The following is an 18208-nucleotide window of genomic DNA, read 5'->3' as shown; positions in this document are numbered from 1 at the left end:
GGGAAGCAGCCGTGTTGTCATGGTTACGCAGAGTGCAAGTGAGTTGCTATGGCAATGTTATAGGTTTTTTTTTTTTTTGGTAGAGTGACCCTTGTTGTTAGACCTCAGCTGGATAGTGGCTATTTGGTCCTGCACCTCTTTGGTGAAACACAGGGTGATGTATCAATCAAAGAGTTAGGCATGTATCAGTCAAACCAAGCTTGCACATAAATGCTAGCAGGTTTTTATCACTAATATTAGTTCAGGCAGGTATTATGAACTGCAATGCTGGGAATGGTTGTGTGTCACAGAGCAATGCAACTTGAAGAAATGTAGGTTGCAATGAGAGTTTAATGTAGCAGCTTGATACTGCACATTAGTATTGATATAACTTTTGTTTACTTTGAGCAGAGACAGTAATTTTGTGCTTGACGTTAAAATACCGGATGTCAGTGTTGTCTTGTAACCACACGACGCTTGGAAAAATTAAACGCCTAAGCCTGCGAGGATGTAACTGCAAAATCTGAAGGGGCTGGTCTCTGGCATCCCCTGGATTCGGTCTGTTCAGAGATCTCTTGGGAGCAGGACAGTGACTCCACCACTTGGAATGGCTTTGGTGAGATGTGGCAGTCACACGATGAAAAAGCCGCACAAAATGAAGGCTGCGTGCTTGTCACCTGCTCTGTCAGTCGTTTTCAGGAACCGTTAGCACTTGTCAACATCCACCGAAAAAAAAGCACTAATAGTTTAATATAAATTGGGTCTTACTGCTTAAGTTGCTCGGAGGGGTCAGGCAGATGCAGACACAGCTGGAGGGACTGGTGCATGTGGAAGAGGATCAGTGGCACCTATGCGTCCTGCGCGCCATTCTGCCCTGAGTGTGGGCTGGGGGGAGCACGGGAGAGCTGCTTTCTGCTCCTCCCTACGTAACTGTTCAAAGGGATCGAGAGCAAACCAAAAAACTGGTGTGCTGTTATAAGCTGCACGTAATGTTAGTGCGAAAGGAGATGTGACGTGTGGGAAGGGCAGCTGGACAGTGGTGTGTTTTAGAGAGCTTGTGTACAGGTAATTGGAGTTTAATCGGTGCTGGAGATAGTGTCCTGTGTGAATATTGCAGCACCTTACAAGTGAGAATGTCTCAAGTTGTGTTTGCGTAGCTTGCAGACCCTTGTGTTTCTTCTTTCTGGGAGCAAAGTTCAGTTCGAGGGTGGAAATTTGCCTGGCTGTGCTCAGTGAGCTTCTACTCCTTCGTTCAGGATGAAGTGAGTGTCAGGAGGTCTTTGGACAGATCTTGGTGTTGAGAAGAAAAATATGCGTCAGTGTGTGTAGTTATGGTGATACTTGAGCATCTGTACAACACTTGGAATAAAACATTGCATATTAGACACTTTAGAATCTTACTGTTGGCAGAGGTTTCTGTGGAAGAGACAGGGAAGAAAAGCCATTCTCCTGATTCCTAGTTCCCTACCTTGCTTTCTGCCTTTGTGTGTGTATGTTGCTCACATAAGCAGCACAAATGAGACCACCTACATATGGAAACATTGAGATGTACAGATGTGAGGTAAAGTGCCAGTAGGTAGTGGGTTGCATTCTTGGTAGAAAGTTTAATTTTTATTTTTTTAAGCCTGAACTGCACATCTGAATATGATGTTTCAAGTGGAAATGATCAATGCTTGTTACATGTGAACTGTCCTGTGTGAGTTTCTTTTTAATTTTCAATTCCGTTAAAAGCTTTGAAACAAGTTTAAGCTGAAGCCAAAAATAGAGTTTCCTGGGTAACACGAAGAGAACTAGAGCAATGAGTGGAAGTCTCTTTGCTCTTTGAGCTTCTCTGTGCAAATGCAATTCCAGTAATCAACACTTTTCAAGACAGTGTGACAAGTTTGCAAACTCGTTCAGAGTGAAGTTGAGTGATTATGCAAGGCGTAGTCCTCAGCCGTTTTCAGCCATGGCCTTTTAAAATGAAAATTACTTTCCTAGAGTCACAGGTGAAGTGAAGCAGAACACGACAAACACGGTGGTGTGCAGAGTGCAAGGAGAGTGGAACAGCGTGCTCGAGTTTGCCTACAGCAACGGGGAGACAAAATACGTGGACTTGACAAAGCTGTCTGTGACCAGAAAACGAGTCCGGCCCCTTGAGAAACAAGGACCATTTGAATCGAGGTAGAGTATGTGTTTGCTGTTCTCTGACCCTTTGTGTCCTGAGCAGTCTGGAGAACGCTCTGGGAAAACCTGCAAACGTAGATAGTGTTTGTGAATAGTGCTTAGCAGCAGTGGTATTAATTTTTTAGTTTTTTAAAAACAAAACCCAAGTGCATGATAAGAAGTGCAAAAACCAAGTGCAGGCACATGGTTGTTTATCTTGTCTCTCTTATTCATGGACAGAATTGTCTTATAAGTTTGCAAAGTGCCTGCTAGAACAGATACTCCTTATTTGTTTTGGTTTTAACCATCAGCTACACAGCAGGGCAGCTCCTGACAAGGGAGGTCCTCACAAGAAGCTGCTTCTTGAATAACACTTGAACAGCAACGGTGTGCAAAGAGGCATTAGATTGGCACAGTCAAAACCTCAGAGCCATTTCTATCTGCTCCTAATTGCTCACGTAGCTGTGAGACTTGGCCATGAGCTCTTCCACCTGTGCTGGTGGAACTCAAACCAGCCTGAGTTGGTTCATCACATGGAAGCAGAGGGAGGAGTGCTCCTGTTCCATGAGAACTGTGTGTGGCCGTCCTGTAGTTCGAGATGGCAGGCTGAGACAACTTGTGAAAACTGATGTTAACGATTTGTTTTGTAGGAGGCTGTGGCAGCACGTAACAGAGTCTCTGCGGGATGGAGACATCGATAAGGCTACGGAGCACAAGCGAGCCCTTGAAGAACGGCAGAGGAACGAAGAGAGGCTTCGTGCGGAAACAGAAACACCTTGGTGTACTAAATACTTTCTTAAAGAAGTAAGTTCCCAAGCAGTTAGCCTTTTAAGGCAGAGGCAGATTCTAAGGAGAGCAAGTGCACATATGGATCTGTCTCCTGTCAAAATAAAGTATGTAGCCTTAGATTTTATAGGCTGGCTCCATGGGATCCATAGGAGCAAGGTGACATGAGCACTCCCAAACATATAAAGCTATGACTTTAGCCTTCACAAACACTTTGGTTTGTTGATTCCATTGGAACAAAATGTTTGGCTGTTTTATGATGCACTTTATTTTACCAAGCACTTCCTAGTGGCACAGGAAAAACAGCTTTACATATGCACGTGTAAGTAGACTGTAACAGTAAATACCCAAAGAAAATAATCAGTAGTATTAATTTTGCTTGTGTTGTGTGCAAATGAACTCAAGATGTTACTGGTAGCAAGAAGGGAACATCAGTTCGTTCTCAGCCTAGAACTTTTTGTGTTCTTGTATGTTATGTTTTGGATGGGTCTTATTTGTTCAGTGGCTTAACCTGTATTTCAGTAATGGTGGTAATAATAATGTAGTAAGATTTTTAACACGGTGAACTGCAGCTTGCCAAAGACAACTGGGGGCTGCTGGTATGATAACTGTGAAGGAGGCTTTCCTTGTGATCCAGATGATGAGACCCTGCTTGTGTGGAGATCTTTGCTGAGCCGCGTGCAAGAAGGGAGGACTCAGCTAAGATTTGTGCTGTAGTAGGTTAGATTCTCCTTGTAGTGAAAGTTTTATCTGTTAAACGGCAGTTATGTAACTTCCCCTTGTTTTTCTTCCCATATCTGTGATCTAGTAAGGGTTTAAAACTTAGGCTAGGAAGGAGATATACATATTTCTTTTAAGTTTGGGATTATCTGTTAGCTCTAATAAAGTTTTTTTGTTTTCTTAAAGCCATGTTAGTATGATTAGCTCAGATTTTGATATTCGTATCATTAGTGTCTTGATTTAGAAGAGGTAAAAGTCTCTTGCTGATCCACAGTGCAGATCTACTCAGAAAATGTTTAAATGTAATCCTGAGCTACTTCATTTTTGGGTAAGCAGTTGGGCTGCCTTAGAGCTGGTAATCCTGAGTAGCTGCCTCTTGCTTCTTGCTTGGCTTTTTAAAGGAATCTGGATGATGGAGTGGAGGAGAGTGGCTTTCCGTCTGGGTTAATTACAAACGCAGCCGATTGCCGGGGAGCGCTCTGGGATTCCCAGGGTCCGTGTGTGTCCTGAGCAGTCTCAGCAGCCTGCGGCACTGATCTCTGTGTCTTAATCCGTGGGAGTTAAAGGCATAAGTGACGTCCCTCTGATTTTCGCAGCTATCAGTCTAGTAGTTGTACGAAGGGAGTTCTCCTGGGGCAGTGTCTTTACTATAACCATTTTTTCTCTTTAAATTGCAGGGAGATGGCTGGGTTTATCATAAACCCCTCTGGAAAACAGTCTCTGCTGCGCAGACTCAGCAAATGGACACCAACTAGAAAAGATGCTTTAAGATGAGTTTTCTGTTTTTCCTCTCCTTTTCCTCTGTCTCTCAAAATGCGGTAATCACACCAAGTGTCCCCTTTTTATGTAATTGTGAAAGTTGAAATGAGCATAAAGAAATAAGTAAACTAGGGCACTTTAAAGCTATTAAAAAAATAATCAAAAGTCGTGGAGACAAGCTTGCCAGGTACGTTCAACCAACTTGGTGTGTTTTGTATGATCCAAGAGATTTTATCTGAATTGTGTAAGATTCTTCTAAGTAGATCTGATTGCTAAAGCTGCCTAAGAGAAGAAGGAATCGTTGGACTTTGGAGTGACATGGGAACTTCTTTCAGAATCTGCGTCAAGCTATTTAATAACTGAAATCTGCTCAGTACCCATGTAGACAACAGCAACGAAAACTGCTGCTTTTATACCCAGTGATTAACCCTTTTGGCAAAAACCAGAGGGATGTTTGGAAGCTGTGCCTGAAATCAGTGTTAAGAAACAATTGGATCGTGGTGACTTTTTTCATCGGAGAGAACACATGCATGCATCGGAGGAATATGGGATATATGTAGAGACTATGTTTCTTTTTTATGGATTTATAAAAGCAATTAGAATTGTAACCATGGAGAATTTTTTCCTCTGAAGCGTTTTAATATACTTGAAATAATTGACTTGAATAGGAAAAGTAATTTGAAAACTTTTCACCTCCTAATTTTATTAAATCTCTTTGAGTGACTTTCATTTTTTTCATGTTATAGTGTAATGAGGTTTGGCCTTTTTTTCCTCTTCCACTTTCCCAAGCACTAAGGCTTTCAAAATGATCAGAAAACAAGCAATTTTGTATTTAAATTTCTCTGCCCATCTAATCATCTCAGAGGTGAAGTATCAGTGTTACAAACTGTCCTTTGGATTGTTTTGGTTTTTCTCCTGTGGTGTTACTCAGAACAAAGCAGTGAAATGTGACCTGTGAATACATGGACTGTAGGTCCTGGTTTTTCATCTTACCATAAAAAAAAAAAGCTGATTATGCTGAGGACTGGGTATTGATTTGAAACACAATCAGAAATCAGGAAACTGTATTCAGGTACAAACATCCTTTTTTTTTTTTTATAACTATTTTATTGAAGTCTAAGAATTGCTGGCAATTAAGAATAGTACTTATTATGGCTTTCGTTATTGGTGTAACTACAAGCTACCTTAATTTTTCCGACAGTGGTGCCTTAATCTGTTTTTTCTTCTGATGTAGTCTTCCAGACAGTGTATATAACATTATCTGCCACTTTCCAGCCATGGCAGTGGCGGCACCTGATCCAGCATCATGAGAACTCACAATTGTGTGACCTGGTAAGATGTTTTCCGTGGAGAAGATCCAAGTGTAAGAATGCATCAGAAGGTTTAAATAACCATGTTAACTTTCAATACAAACTGTAAATTGTGGAGGAAAAAAAAAAAAGTTGAGTTTATGCACAACTGTTTTGATCCTCTTGTACTCTTTTTTTTTTTTTTTTTTTTTGCTGTGAAATGCACTGAGATCTTGATGCGAGTCATAGTCTGTTTGTGAGAAGTGGGGGTGGGAATAATAAAACTACAAAATGATTCATTTGTTCTGTCTCCTTTCCTAGAGATCAGGTGACAAGGAAGAGTTAGGTGGTTGTTAATTTTTATGCTGGCAATCTGTCTGTCTGGGCTTTCCTTGGCCCTGGAAGTGGGATATTTTGGCACTGTGCACTTGAGTAATAAAGATATTCTCCGGCAGAAGAATGTTGTAGGCCCTGCCATCTCGTTTGTGATATTCTATAGAACCATCCTGTCGTGTTAGTTCTGGATATCCATTGGGCATTTTCATGTTTAACCAGGAATAAAAATAAAAATGAAAACAGTGGGATTAGTTCCTCCTTGTTTCTGGGTCTGCGGCACATTTGGGGTGTGCTCCTTGGCCAGTTCCAGGGTTTGGGGTAGGGATTGTGGTGGCAACGCCTGAACTTCCATGGTTCATCAGTACCTGCACCAAACTGAGGGCAGTAGGGGGACAGAAAACAAATTGACAATGCCGTGTATGCTTCATAGTTGTTTTATCCATGTCACATAGCGGATTTGCTTTTAACAAACATCAAGGGCTGTGGTGTAAGGTCCAGCTTTTAATATTGCGGTGATCAGAGCAGAAAACCTTTATCAGCTGAGTGTACTCTGAGGATCAAACGTGTGCTTATTAAAATATAGACCTGTGACTCAGTCACTGAGCTCTGCCTGAAGTTTTGATTTGGGAATTTGTCAAGGTAATGGCTGTAAAACAGACTGAAAAGCTCCCATGTTGACCATAAATCCATTTGAGTTCCTTATATAATATTATCAGTCAAGTCTTTTCCACTCTCATCTGGTATGCTTGTGGCTTCACACTGAGAAAGCTGTTACTAATTTTGTTGCATAAAAATAGACCAACACTGAAGAAACAGTCTTCTAAAATACACGAAATCATTTCTTTTAACATGGGTGTGAGCTAGAAAAAAAAAGAAGGTAAAGCCTTCCTTTGCTCAGATGATTGCAAGAACTGGAATGGCTTCCTGGTGTGGATTTAGTTAAGATGCAAATTTCTATTTACTTCTAGAAACAAAGGACAGAGTTGAAAACAGTTTTAAAAAAATTCTAGCCACTGAATATCCAGCTTAAATTGCAAGATGTTTATGTGGTTCTTCTGAGAGTTGCAAGCACCCTACAGACTAATGTGTGTATTTTTAACTCTGACCAGATCTGATTATCTTGTGTAACTGCTGTTGTTTCCATCTTGTAGCTTCTGGAACAGGGAAGGGCTCACCACTGCGGCCTGTGCAGATATTTGTTAAAACCACAGCATGTCCAACAGGGAGCATGGCAGAATGTAGGATTTGGGTTTATATTCCCTTCTGTCATTTTTGGCTTGATTGAGCTTCACTAAAGTTAAGAGCAAAATTCTTGTTGATCGCGGTGATATTTTATTTTTAAGATCCCTGAGTTATAAACAGGTCTTGGAGCTTAAATCAGTGTCTCTCTTCAGAGGTGCTGTGTACCCTGCTGCTTGTGGAAAACCCAGAATGTGACAAGTCACTCTTATTTAACACGGGCATTCAAGCGTATAATCCTGAAAGCTTGATTCTGGCTTGCTTTTAATGGGGAAAAAAAAATGCATTGTGTAAATTGGAGAGTTCAAGTTTTTCGGCATGGAGAGGGGAATAGACTGAGAAGTTTTTCAGTGTATTTACAGTATAAACTGTCAAGCCCAGGATTAAGTCTCTGTCTCCCCAGGTTAATTTGCATTGTAGCCATCAGAATCAGCAACACGGCCTTCAGCTCCATGGGCTGATGCCCCCGTGTCCCACCCAGTCTCCTGTGAGAAGAACAGGCCAGAAGTGTCTTTTGAAGCCTCTTGAGCTGAACTTGGAAGAACAAGTAAACATATTCATCAGTGTCATATCCAAACAACTTGGTCCAGAACTTGGTTGGAAAAGTTTTGCACTGAGTATTGTGGGAAAGGAGGATTGAACAGCCTGGGGGGAGTTCGGTGTGTTCCTGTAATTTCTTATCTCTGTGTCAGGAAAGCTGCCACATGCTCTCTGTTCCTCTTGAGCATAAATACAGTAGAACAGTGGTCAACGCATTAGAGAAATGAGACTGAACTCGGGTGGACGGAAAGGGTTTTTGGTGAACTGGGGAGGATATGCTGCAGGAGAAAGGGGTTAGCTTGAAAAAACGGTAAGATGACAGTTGTACAGTTGCAGATAGAGACTTACACTTGGTAGCTGAAGTTAGTTTTTATTATTTAGATCGGATGCAACCTAATTCATTCCCTTTATGTCCTTCTCCAAAGTGATTAGAGACAATTTTGTTCTAGGCTTTTAATTTAGCTGTAGAAACAACCCAAAAGGTGGGAACAATAGCGAGAGAAGAAAAGCTGCTTTTTTTTTTTTTTTTAATGGGCTGGTGCTGTCATAGCTGCGCACTTTAGAAAACCAAAGCAGCCCTGCAGATCCCTGCTCTGCATCGAGGAGCCTCGGCTGCAGAAAGCTCGAGGCTGTTGTGTGGTTTTCTCCCTTCCCTCTTGTAGGGGTTGACCCGTGCAGCTGTGTGCTGGCGAGCAACGTGTTCCTCCGAGCTGTCTTGAAAACGCACCTCTGCGCGGGGGAGTGCCAGGAAAACCTTAGAGCAGCAAAGGGTTTTTATTACCTTTTGCTCCCAAGGGTGGAGGGGTTAAGGTTTGCACAGTGTCGAGGGTTCAGAGCGAGGTGTAACTTACCTTTCCTGAACGGCCTTTCCGCTGCCCGGGCAGCCTGGCCTGGTCTGGTGGTGATGGGAGCAAAGGTCCCTGGTTCTGTCTGATCATGTTTCCTCAGGTCGAGTGACGGCAGAGAGGTGGGAAAGAGTTGCAAGAAGGATGAGCCAACAGGTTTGTGTTGATGGTGTTAGTGTGGCACAAATCAGTCACCTAGAGGTGGCTGGAACCTGGACTGACGTGGGGACAGAGTTGTCTATATACCCCATGTGGAGACTTCTTAGGGTGAAACAGCAGCATCTGCACTGGCAACTTCTTTTTCTAATGAAGAAACTTCATGCACCCACCTGAACTGTCAAGTGCACCCAGGAATTTCCCAGTGAAAAAAGGTGTGTTGGAGTTGCAGCAAATCAGACTTTTGCAAACTGGATTATCTGGTATCTTTACAATGTATTAGGGACTGTCTGATCAATGAATAATTTTCTTGGGTGCTAGCATTTCTTCCACTAACAGTGTGTTACATCTCAAGATAGGTGTGTTTTTTGTGTGTGTGCTTTTTTTTTCTGCTGCTACAACAGATTTTTGTCTGTGCGTGTGGAGGCCGTTAAAAAAGGAAAATAAAAAGTTGTCTTGATCTCTGCAAAATAAGCAGTTAGAAAATTGTGATAGCAATATGGAAGGACTTCGAAAGATAGACATGGAATTCAGGTACTTATTAATAAAAGATTAAACATTATTTTAAAAAATAATAAAAGGGATGCTTTGAATCATTATACATTTCAAGTAAGTACAAAATCAGTTCATATATAATGTTGCACTTTAACCAAAGTATTGATTCCACAGTTCACTGTATCTGTAGGAGAAAACAGATCTTATTTATATACGTTATGTACTAGATCTTAGTTTCATTTTGAAAAATGGAGCAAGGTTTGGTTTTGTTTGTTTGGGTTTTTTTTTCCCCATGAGCTAAATGCTTCTCGCTTATCCTCTTGTTTCTCACGACAAGGCTTTTTGCCTGCTGTGTTACTGCGTATTTCTGCTCCCGTCAGTGTCCTGGTGCTCCCCGCCGGGAGAAGCTGTTTTGCTGGCCTCGTTGTCCGTGTTGTTGTTGAGGATGTCATCGCAATCCATCTGCGCCATCAGGTTGAAGCGCTCGGCCACGCAGTGGGCGGTGAGACGAGCCTCGGGGTCGTGGTCCCAGCACTCGGTGATGGTGTCGCACAGAAAGCGCATCCCCTGTGGGCAGAAGGGTCGAAATTAAGATTAGAAGGCAGGAGGAAGACAAGCTGGAAGCTGATCTAAAGCAATCACAGTTTTACCATATTTTTGACAGCTTCCTGCAGAAATGCCTTTTTTTTTTTTTTTAAATTTATTTTTTGGCTAAGCTTAAGCACAGAAGGAAAACAGCCTTGGGGAGCTGTGGCAAGTGCCAGCGTTTGCACCACCACCAGCAGCGCTTGTGTTGGAGCAGCTCACCTGGGATCTGGTCCCAAGGATTTTCCACACTCCCTGGAAGTCGGATTGTGTTGACTGTGGGACTTAAATAGGGGCTGGAAGGAAAGAGGCCCTCCATCATCTCCTACCAGCCTTGCCTGTTCAGAGCATCCTAAAATTAGGAGGGAGAGGAGAGGTCCAGAATTGTGTGTCCAGCAGGACCAGGGCAGTGATCGTCCCCCTGTACTCAGCACTGGTGAGAATGCACCTCGAATCCTGTGTTCAGTTTTGGGCCCCTCACTACAGGAAAGACATTGAGGTGCTGGAGAGAGTGCAGAGAAGGGAATGGAGCTGGTGAGGGGTCTGGAGCACAAGTGTGATGGGGGGCGGCTGAGGGAACTGGGGCTGTTCAGCCTGGAGAACAGGAGGCTGAGGAGAGACCTTATCACTGTCTGCAACTGCCTGAAAGGAGGTTGTAGCATGGAGGGGGTTGGTCTCTTCTCCCAAGTAACAAGTGATAGGATGAGAGGAAATGGCCTCAAGTTGTGCCAGGGGAGGTTTAGATTGGACATTAGCAAACATTTCTTCATGGAAAGGGTTGTCAGGCATTGGAACAGGCTGCCAGGGGAAGTGTTGGAGTCACCATCCCTGGAAGTGTTTAAAAGATGCATAGATTAGGTTCTCAGGGACATGGTTTAGTGCTAAATTTAGGTTATGGTTGGACTCGATGTTCTTAAGGGTCTCTTCCAACCAAAACGATTCTATGATTCGATGGTGACCTGCAGGTTGGCTGTGTGGTGGGTCTCTGGGTTTCTGGGCTGTGCCACCTGGATGGAGGGGAAAGTCAAAGGTGAGTTTGGGATTCAACTTCTTAAATCTGACTTCTTGTGTTAGCAGCTTTCTGAAAGGATCTGTGGTGCTAAATAGTCATTGCAGTGTGCAGCTGGACTCTTATTTTCTCACCACAAAATAGTGTCCTGGTTTGGGTGAGACTGGGTACTTCTCAGTCTGCTCCAGAACACATTGAGTTTCTCTCAGTTGCGATGGTTATGTTTCCCAGTGATTGAGATATAGATATATAGATATATAGATATATAGATATAATTTTTTGCCAATTGTGTGGTGCTCTGAAAAGAGTCCAAATATTTTTGGGCTTAAAACCAAGATGGCAGCATTCAGATGGTATTTTTCCCACTCTGAAGCCAGTAACACAGCCAGCACCAGAAGCTACGTGGAACTTTTCTTTTCCTATATAATTCCTATAACGTGCTATTGCTTTTTGTGTTATTGTCAACCAAGGTTGCGGCACAGTGGAAAAATCCTTATTCTAAGTAAAGCTTCGTGTTTTTCAGTGGTTTATCTGTATTTCTTAATTTGCAATTAAGAGAAACCGAAATTCTCACGTGGACCAACAAAACAGGAAAATGCAAATCCTACAGAGAAGTACTGTCAATGTCATCTGTCCTTCTGCACCTCTCTCTGAAGTTGCTTGTACTATGTCTTCCATAATGGACACAGATTAGAGAGAACAGGATTGTGCAGTAAAAGTGACAGATGGTGTGTTTTGGTACCTCTTATATCACTCATTTATTAGCCTAGTTGAAAGGATTTGAGGATAATTGATTAACATGCAAAAATGAACTGGCTTAGCCAAAGCTTTTAAAATAAGCCTTTTCTCAAACAGAACGTGGCACTGTCATGTGGTTTAGTAATTAGATTTTCTGTGCTTATTTTGCCCTGAAATCACGATATTTATAAACAGTTTGCCTTGTAAGTGACAATGATGCTCTTTTGAATGGTACAGTCAGAACACCTTGTTACACTCACATGGACTTAGCTTGGGTTTTATGTTTGATATCTCAGATTTCCAAAAGATGCTGAGTTTTACAAGTATATTTTAGTGGCAATACTGACTTAAGCTCCCACTGGTCCTTCCTGTCCCACACCAGCCCATCGGTTGTGTCAGTGCAACAATCTCTTCAGCTGCTTCATAAACCAGATCCAGGAATTTACCTGGCCTAAATAACCACTTCATTTTTTTTTCTTTAAATGTGGTGGGGTGTGAAGTCAGGAGGAAGCATGGGCTTAAGGTATTTAAGTTATCTGGGAAACTTTGGAGATAAATTTCTTCAGTGGGCTTTATCATGCAGCCTTGCAAACAGTTGTCCTGGAGCTGCTGGTGGGCAGCACGCTGGGTGAGTCAGCTCTGTCAGGACAATTATTGCCTATGTCTGCTGAAAATCTGAAACCGTGGCCAACAATGCAGGTCCTTGCTTGACTGAGAGGGATCCTGATGGCTGAAACATGGAAGTAGTGTTTGGAGCTTTCATCAAACTGATTTTTGTTGGTGGGAACATCTATGGGTGCTTCCCATTCAGGTGAGCAATTTGTCACCCTTTCTTCTACTTTTTTTGCCACCCTTTCTTTTCTTCTTCTGGAGCATCTTTCTTATGAGGAGAGTCTGAGAGAGCTGGGTCTGTTCAGCCTGGAGAAGGCTGAGAGGGGATCTCATCAGTATTTATAAATATCTCAAGGGGGGATGCCAAGAGGATGGACCAGACTCCTTTCAGTGGTGCCCAACAAAAGGATGAGGGGCAATGGGCACAGACTGAAGCACAGGAGGTTCCATCTGAATATGAGGAGAAACTTCTTTACTTTGGGGGTGCCAGAGCCCTGGAACAGGCTGCCCAGAGAGGTTGTGGAGTCTCCTTCTCTGGAGACATTCAAACCCGCCTGGACACATTCCTGTGTGATCCACTCTGGTGAACCTGCTTTAGCAGGTGGGTCGGACTGGATGATCTCCAGAGGTCCCTTCCAACCCCAACCGTTCTGTGATTCTTGGAGTCGCTTCCTCGTGCAGGAAGCCCCTGAGCTCAGGACTGGCCCAAGCCGGTGGTTTTCTGCTGCTTCCCAGCAGATGGTGCTGCCCTGTGCCGCATCCCATGGAGACCGGTTGTAAAATGCCCAGAAAAATCATCTAAAGCTAGGCTTGTGAGGAGATGTTTATTAGATCAGCTAAGATTAGTTGGAGGCAAACTTTCAGGAACACAACGTGGCTTTTCCGTTCCTCTTCCCCAGTGAATATCAGGGGGTCTAATAAAAGTTACTGTCTTGTAAGCCTTGCTCTGTTTACGTGCTAGACCAACCCAACTACAGCAACATTATTTCTCGGAGGTGATTGCAATCGGCCCTTCTTTAGCTCAGCAAACAGTGCAGTTATGGTCAGACTCTCAGTGTGTGATTTTTCACAGCCCAAGCCTGTGTATACTTTTCCTGTGGTTTCAAAGTTTATCAGAGACCCTGGGAGGTGAATGTCCAAGATGAATACTCAAAGGCTTTACATGTGTAGCAGTGCTGATTGAAGTTCCTGTATTTGCCTTCATCAAGGAAAAAGACTGGATAAACTTCAGAAATGGACTTGCTGACTGATAAACTCACCGATGGTCCAGCAGAAACCACAGATTCATTTGATGCTGTTTGCAGCTTTGGTCAGTCAGGTTGGTTGTGAGTCTTTGGACATACGTGGTTTTGAGAGATGTTGTAGGGAAAACATGACTTTCTTATATCACAAAATTAAATCTTTCCTCTTGAAAAGCCTGGCTTTATATGCCATCCAGGCAGAGGGGAAGCAGTAGCAGTGTGTTTTGTGGGTGGATACTGCGAAGTGATGCACTGAACACCGCAAAGCTCTGAGCCTCTGGGCTCGATGGTTCGGCTTGTTTTTTGGATGAACTGAATTATCGATCAGCGGATGGTGTTTTTCTATGAGACACATGAACTTTAAGAAGTGCCCAAGTCAGACAAGGTTTGAAAATCACAGTCAGTGTGCCCGTTACCCCTTGTGTCCTCAATGCGTGGAAGAAAGTACCGGACCTGGGGGAAAGAGGACCTGTCATGGCCAGGAGGTAACTGTTGCTGGAGCTGGTTGGTCTGCGTGTGCTTGAGGATGATTTTTACAGAGCAAATCTCATCATTGCTGAAGTATTTCTATTCTGGAGTGCCGTGTTGTGCTCTGTGTGGTGAAACATGGTGTTTTCAGACCCTCCGAGCTGAAGGCTGCTCAAAGACCTCTCCTTGGCAGGTTCCCTGCTCTCTGCTTCACATGCATTTCCCAGTTGTTTCACTCGGAGGTGCTTCCCATTTTCGTTTTTCTTGCAGAAGTTCTTCTTATATGCCAAGTCATGATGTCTCATGTTAGAGGTAATTTTGAGCTTGAAATCTCCACAACCAGACAGACAGGAGGCTGGATGCATCTTCCTCCCCTCTGTCCCTGCTGCGTGAGGGGCTGTGTGTTCCCTGAACTAAAGCTTTCTGGGTATGGTGGTTGTGGGAGAAATGGGGTGGACCCAAACCATGTACTTGTCTCATGAGAATAGCTTGCACTGAAATGCTCCATTTTGCTGTTATCCGCAAGGTAACAGAGTACAATCGCTTGGCATCTATAATGCTTCCTGATCAGAGCAATTTATTCATCATTATATTTTGCCGAGCGCCTGGCTGGTGGCTTCTAAACATCAGGGAATTGGGTCTTGCGGGGCTTATGTGGGCTCAGCCAGCCAAGGAGGAGCTGTGAGTAGGGCCCGGGAGTTCTGCCTGCTTTTGCTTTGATTACAGCTGTAATGATGTTGTGGGTTTTTTTTTTTTAGGCTGGGTGAATGAAGTGGGACAACATGGGTTGCTCTTTACTGAAGCAGTTACTCCCAGCTTACCTGATGCACCAGCCAGCTGCTCGGGATCTCGGGGCGTCCTCTGCCGTGCAGCACGATGTCCCTCATGGTGTCCACGCAGGGCTGCTCCTGGACTTTCGACCCAAAGGGCAGCTCATAATTCTTTACCTCTGCGAGGAAGCAACAGCAGCATTACAGGGTGTTTTTCATGCATTCATTGTTTTGCTTTGGTACAGTCCACCAGGTGAGGATAAATTTGTTTGTCAGACTACAAAAATAATTGAATCTGGAAACAATTTAGAATTTGAACATAGAAATGTAGTAGTGGGTTTTCATGTAGAGGTTATTTTCAGAGACATGACCAAGGAACCATCTGGCCACCTTCCTGAACCCAAGAGATGTGCTACAAAGGACTTGGTGTGTGTTTGGGTGAGGCGTATTTTTAGCATGTAAATGCGTTGTGCTGGTGATAGATGGGAGAGGCGATTATGGACCAGCATCCAGATTCCTGCTGTGGGCAGGGATCGGGTTAGAGGAGAAACGGCCGTTCCAGAAGAACAACCCCATCTCGTGGAGAAAATGCCTGTTGCAGGAGTGAGAGGCCACCCTCATTTCTGCCAGTTCCTGCCTGGACACAAACACAGGCAAAATATGAGTGGGGAAGGATGGCCTGGGATGCTGGCTCGGGAGCAAAGGCTGGACGGGGCATCTGAACCAGGCAAGGGTCTCCCACCACCGGGCGTGGGGCACACAGGGCACTTGGGGCAGCTTTCCTGGTGAGGGTTGGAGCTTCTTGCAGCTCCATGGGCTTATAGTGCAACTACGTGGGATAGGGAAGGAGCCAGAGAGAGCTAAAAAGGGAAGAGAGGGCAGGCAGGGGTGAACAGCAGGGCAGTTAATTAAGTGTTTGCTACATGCAATTTCAGATGCCAGGATGTGGCTCTGGGAAGAAAGCGGGGATGTGGCTCTGTCGGAGGCTGGAGTTTGAGTCCCCTTTAAACACAAACTCTCTGGCATTGTCTGAAAAAATAAAAAGTGCCTGTGGCCGGGGAGGGGGAGGCAGCTTCGGCTCTTGCTGCTTGGCTTGCTTTGCATCGCCAGCAGTGGCTAGGATGTGACTCGGGGGCGACGGCTGGACCAAGTGACAACCTGAGGTCCCGTCCTGCTCCTCTGCCGCTGAGCTGGTCCCCTCGAGCTGCAGCACACAGGGCAGGCAGCCATGGGGCAGGATCTGCTGCTAGATCTTAGCACCCCTGCAGAGGCCCAAGCCTCCCCAAATTAGGTCCCATGCGACTGCTGGGCACGTGAGGGTGAGCCACGTCCCTGTACGGGGATGAAGGCAGAAAAATGGAGGGTGGCGACCCCCGTGGGATTCTCCTACCTCCTACCACTTCACATCGGGAGGCCATTTCCCACAAAACGAGGGCCATGGAGTAGACATCCATCTGCTTGAAAGACTCCAGGTCTTCCAGGTTCACCCTGGACTCCAGGACCTCCGGGGCCATGTACCTGGCGGTGCCCACCTGCCCACAAAGAGGAGAGAGGCATTAGCAGGGCTGGGTGAGGACTTTGGCCATGGGGTGACCAGGGGTGGTTCAGAAAGGGTCCCCTCCGGGCAGGACTGCTGGGTTATACTTGCCTGACCGCTGTTGGCAAAGTCGTCCACCGTCAGGGAAGGGTCGAGGCGTATGGCAATGCCGAAGTCACAGAGCACGCACTCCTGCTCGTTCTTCACCAGGACGTTGGTGCTTTTGATGTCCCGGTGGGCGATGGGGATTTTTGGCCTGCCGCAGGCAGTGTAGTCACTGTGGAGGTGGGCCACGCCGCTCACCAGGGAGCCTGCCATCTTCTGCAGGCCCATCCAGCTCAGGACATGGCGGGAGAGGTAGTCCTTGAGGTTGCCCCGGCTGTGGTAGGCGGTGATGAGCCAGTACTCCCGGCGGGGCCCCGCGCCCCGGTCCTCGGCGGTGAGGAACCGCAGAACGCTGTCGTGCTTCAGGCTGGCGTCGGTGAAGATCTGGCTCTCGTTCTTCCAGGAGGAGTACTCCTCGCAGGGGAAGATCTTCACGGCCACCGTCTCGTACTGCCCCGAGCGGCTGTGGCTCAGCTTGGCCCTCCACACCTCCGCGAACTGCCCTTTGCCCACCATCTCGTCCAGCTCGATGGGGAGCAGCTCGGCGGGGCGGTTGCTGGCGCAGATGGGGCTGGTGGCGGCCGGGCTCTCGTCCATCAGCACGGACAACTTCTCCTCCCTCTCAGCGGACCTCCCCGGCTCTGGCAGCGCCGGGGGCTGCCTCGGTTTCCCTCCCCACGCCTTGGCTCTCTTGCGTCGCTTCTGCGTGCGGCAGAGGTAGAAGATCACTGTGATCATCACGGCCACCAGCAGCGGGGGCAGGAGGCTGATGGCGGCCACCGGGATGACCTCTTTGCTCTGCAGCATGGAGTAGCCTGTGGGGAAAAAAGCAGAGCTGAGGGCGCTGCAACAGCTCGTTTCCATCACACGGAGGAGGAAAATATGCGAAGCTGCTAATGAAGCGCAGCCCTTTGCAGAGCTGCAATGCACGCTGAGCACAAACCTCGGCCCAGCAAGGAATCCAGATGTGGACAGTTGTTAAGGGGGCTGCTCAAATTTAGCTCCATTTATCAATTTATTTATCATTATTATTATTATTTTATTATTATTTAACAATTTCTCAGGATGCCAGCCTGTGTCAATTGGGCCGATGCAGCGTGTAAGACCCTGCTGCTGCCACCAGATGCCCTTCAGCGGCCCCCAGCCGCTGCTTGTGCTCACGGCAAGGGGAGCTGGGACAGAAATAATGTTGACAAAGTTGAGGCAAGACTCAAACGGAGCAAATCTCTGAGGGCGTTTGGGGCTGGGGCTTTGCTGAAGAGCCAGGAGGGGTGCTGGGGAGGTGGTGGGCAGCGTGCAGAACCATGCATCCTGGGGGAGCACCAAGATGCTTTGCACAGTAATTAGCGTAAATGAGCATCATTTCAGTGCTGTCTGCCAGTGTTGGCATCTCCTCCTTTGTCCCGCTACAACACTGGCCCTCAGCAACCGCCCAGGCATGGCTGCTTTTTTTCTTTTAAATCCTCTGTCAGCTTGCAGATCATTGGGGTGGGGGGAGCACACAAAAAGCCCTAACCCTCGCACAACATATAATTGTCTAATCCTTTGATGTTTGTGATTCCTGGAATAAACATGCTGACTTCGGTAGAGATATTCAAGTAAAATCTTACTCAGAGGTTTTTCTGCCAAGTATAATAACCCAGGGGAAGAGGGATAAGAATCATTCCATAAGCAAAACTCTCACTGCTTGACCTCAGTGTGTGCAAATCATAACTCAGGTTCTGGAAAAACAGAGCGTTTTGCTATTTTCTTTGGCAAATTTCAAAAAAATGTGCTGCAGCTAATTTCTGCAAGGCTGTGAAAGCGTTTCTAAAATAGGCATCAGGTTCAAACCACAAGATCAACCTAAACTGA

At 45.5% G+C, this 18208-nt stretch overlaps 2 protein-coding genes across 2 annotated transcripts in view; one reads left to right on the top strand and one right to left on the bottom strand.

Moving 5' to 3' along the window:
* OSBPL11 (oxysterol binding protein like 11) overlaps window positions 1–5973 on the top strand; it is a 40557-nt gene extending 34584 nt beyond the window's left edge. Inside the window, exons 11-13 of the mRNA XM_065638053.1 lie at window positions 1960–2142; window positions 2775–2928; window positions 4308–5973. Coding sequence (XP_065494125.1) covers window positions 1960–2142; window positions 2775–2928; window positions 4308–4385 — 415 coding nt within the window. The 3' untranslated portion in view covers window positions 4386–5973. The remainder of the gene's footprint in view (window positions 1–1959; window positions 2143–2774; window positions 2929–4307) is intronic.
* A 3406-nt stretch (window positions 5974–9379) lies between these two features.
* LOC135990279 (TGF-beta receptor type-2-like) overlaps window positions 9380–18208 on the bottom strand; it is a 33863-nt gene continuing 25034 nt past the window's right edge. Inside the window, exons 4-7 of the mRNA XM_065637837.1 lie at window positions 16361–17169; window positions 16103–16244; window positions 14764–14891; window positions 9380–9856 (exon numbers count right to left, since the gene is read on the bottom strand). Coding sequence (XP_065493909.1) covers window positions 9644–9856; window positions 14764–14891; window positions 16103–16244; window positions 16361–17169 — 1292 coding nt within the window. The 3' untranslated portion in view covers window positions 9380–9643. The remainder of the gene's footprint in view (window positions 9857–14763; window positions 14892–16102; window positions 16245–16360; window positions 17170–18208) is intronic.

The sequence above is a fragment of the Caloenas nicobarica genome, chromosome 6 (genome assembly GCF_036013445.1).
Source record: "Caloenas nicobarica isolate bCalNic1 chromosome 6, bCalNic1.hap1, whole genome shotgun sequence".
NCBI classification, from domain to species: Eukaryota; Metazoa; Chordata; class Aves; order Columbiformes; family Columbidae; genus Caloenas; species Caloenas nicobarica.
The sequence above is the reverse complement of the archived record's forward strand: the minus strand, read 5'-3'. Positions and strand labels throughout refer to the sequence as shown.